At 38.0% G+C, this 2,661-nt stretch overlaps 1 protein-coding gene across 2 annotated transcripts; it reads left to right on the top strand.

Moving 5' to 3' along the window:
• The first annotated feature begins 388 nt into the window (after nucleotides 1–388).
• On the top strand, nucleotides 389–2,040 carry LOC103862064 (probable WRKY transcription factor 11). 2 transcript variants are annotated; one of them, XM_018657014.2, is made up of 3 exons: nucleotides 389–1,179; nucleotides 1,490–1,615; nucleotides 1,704–2,040. In XM_018657014.2, the coding sequence occupies exons 1-3, from the start codon at nucleotides 503–505 to the stop codon at nucleotides 1,882–1,884; spliced, it is 984 nt and encodes a 327-aa protein (XP_018512530.1). In that variant the 5' UTR covers nucleotides 389–502; the 3' UTR covers nucleotides 1,885–2,040. The 2 variants fall into 2 exon arrangements, with proteins under 2 accessions (XP_018512530.1, XP_009138020.1); XM_009139772.3 differs by having other exon boundaries at nucleotides 393–1,179; nucleotides 1,487–1,615.
• Nucleotides 2,041–2,661: the final 621 nt, after the last annotated feature.

The following is a 2,661-nucleotide window of genomic DNA, read 5'->3' as shown; positions in this document are numbered from 1 at the left end:
TCCATCGTACGTAGAGGAATCATTGACATTGTAATTAACTAATTATCAACTTATAATTTACAGAAATTTATTCCATACCTTTGGTTAAAGCTAAAGCTTTTATTTAGTTTAGATAACAAATTTCAAAAAATACGTATGATACTTTTCTAAGTATGTTATTTATTTTTGTTAAATAATTATGAAAATTGAGCATTATGAAGAAAAATCTTTAATTTGAAGAAAGGATAAAATTCTGATGCCAGGTGGGGTCCATAAACCTCGAACTTGAAGACCAAACTTTGATTGCTTTATACCGTGGAAAAAACTCAACTCAATCACAGCCGTTAGATCAAAGCCTTCCCGCTTTGACTAAAAATCTCAAAAACCTGACCCGGTCACCTCCTTTCACCATATATCACGCCATCCTTCCTCTCTCTTCTCCACCCACCACCATCTCTCTCTCTCTCAACGTTCTTCTCATAGCAAGAAAGAAAAAAAAAACAGTGAGACCAACCAATCCATCATGGCCGTCGATCTAATGCGCTTTCCTCAGATGGACGATCAAAAGGCAATCCAAGAGGCTGCATCGCAAGGCTTACAGAGCATGGAGCATCTGATCCGCGTCCTCTCCACTAACCGCCCCGAACATAACAACAACGTTGACTGCTCCGAGATAACCGACTTCACCGTCTCCAAATTCAAAACGGTTATTTCTCTACTTAACCGTACTGGTCACGCCCGGTTCAGACGCGGACCGGTTCCCCCCGCCGCGTCTCCTCATAAACACCAGAGCCAAATCGGTAAACCCGAGTCGGCTCCGATTGTTGTTTCTCAGCCGTCTAGACCAACGGCGAAGCTTCTCCCGGCGGCCGTGGCTCCGTCGAGCCAGCCGAGCATGACTCTTGATTTCACTAAACCCACCGTCTTCGGATCCAGCTCCAAGAGCTCCGAGATGGACTTCGCCAAGGAGAACTTCAGCGTGTCGTTAAACTCTTCCTACATGTCGTCGGCGATAACCGGCGACGGCAGCGTCTCCAAGGGATCTTCGATCTTCCTCGCGTCGCAGCCTGTAAACTCCTCCGGTAAGCCTCCGTTGGCAGGCCATCCTTACAGAAGGAGATGCGTAGAGCACGAGCACTCCGAGAATTTTTCCGGGAAGATCTCCGGCTCCGGCCACGGGAAGTGCCACTGTAAAAAAAGGTATTGTTACGTCACCCACCTGTCGTTTTAACAACTAACCCCAGTACAGTAAACACTTCAGTTATGTCCGAAAATTCAACGCTTAGTTGACTATTACCGCGGGATTATTAGTTAGCAATAATTCAATTATATTCCCGGTTTAGCATACTTTCCCGGTTATCTCTCTAATTGACTTTTAATCCCATGTGGCACGCAGCTCCATTTAGCTACCTATCGCACGTTAGAAGTTAGAACCGCTGTTTGGTCTTGTTGAATTAAAACAACTTCGTTAATTAATATGTTTTTTTTTCTCTTTTATTTATTACAGCAGGAAAAATAAAATGAAGAGAACCATCAGGGTACCAGCGATAAGCTCGAAGATCGCAGATATTCCACCGGACGAGTATTCATGGAGGAAGTATGGTCAAAAACCGATCAAGGGCTCACCACACCCACGGTAATTATTTGTCACTCTTGTATTATCCACCGTTGATTTTTGTTTACAATTTAATGATCTAACGGTGTTTATTTGTTTTATGGTGCAGTGGTTACTACAAGTGTAGTACGTTTAAAGAGTGTCCGGCGAGGAAACACGTGGAACGAGCTTTGGATGATCCATCGATGCTTATCGTGACTTATGAATGGGAGCACGATCACAACCCGTCCGCGATGCAACAGAATGTTTCTTCTTCGGGAGTTAATGATTTTGTGTTTAATTCGGCTTGACTTTGACTTGTATTGTTTTTGATTTGTTGAGTAATAGAGGGATTGATTTGTAAATTTTTTGTACTAAAACATATTTTAATTAGAAAAATTAGTCTCTGGTGGAATGTATTTGATAATACTAATCTCCTGGTGCGTTATGAAATTAGATGATCAGCAGATATGGGTACAAGTTTAGTGGTTATGGAATTAATTGCGCACTAATTATATTTTTCAATGATTCATTTGTTTTGCTATTAATAGTTTAATAAGTACAAATGTATAGTTTTTCTTTTGGTATAAATGTTAAGTACAAATATATAGTTGGTGGGTGTTGGATTGTTTTTTAAAGTAAAGTTGACGAGAGGCATGAATGATTAGAAAAGTCAATGAGCTAGGTGTATTTGAGTGTTGAGCTCACGTAATATTTGAGGTTTTTGTTTAAAAATAAATTTGAACTAGGTGTTTTGCACGTACATGCGGGCATAAACTTCTTATTAATACTTATTAATTTATGTTTTATTAATCTAAAACCAAGATAATAAGTTATTATTTATGGTTTTAAATAGTTAAATCAAACATCAAAGTATTTATATATGTCAAATATTTTATTTATCAAAATATATACTTACTATTGTATTAATTTGCGGACTTAAACTTCTTATAAATACTTATTAGTTTATGTTTTATTAATCTAAAACCAACATAATAAGTTATTATTTATGGTTTTAAATAGTTAAATCAAACATCAAAGTATTTATATATGCCAAATATTTTTTTTATCAAAATATATACTTACTA

Source organism: Brassica rapa, chromosome A03 (genome assembly GCF_000309985.2).
Source record: "Brassica rapa cultivar Chiifu-401-42 chromosome A03, CAAS_Brap_v3.01, whole genome shotgun sequence".
NCBI classification, from domain to species: domain Eukaryota; kingdom Viridiplantae; phylum Streptophyta; class Magnoliopsida; order Brassicales; family Brassicaceae; genus Brassica; species Brassica rapa.
The sequence above is the reverse complement of the archived record's forward strand: the minus strand, read 5'-3'. Positions and strand labels throughout refer to the sequence as shown.

Coding starts and splice junctions, on each gene's coding strand:
- LOC103862064 (XM_009139772.3), top strand. CDS start 503: ATGGCCGTCGATCTAATGCGCTTTCCTCAGATGGACGATCAAAAGGCA. Junction 1,180..1,486: donor AAGTGCCACTGTAAAAAAAG/GTATTGTTACGT, acceptor TATTTATTACAG/CAGGAAAAATAAAATGAAGA. Junction 1,616..1,703: donor AAGGGCTCACCACACCCACG/GTAATTATTTGT, acceptor TTTATGGTGCAG/TGGTTACTACAAGTGTAGTA.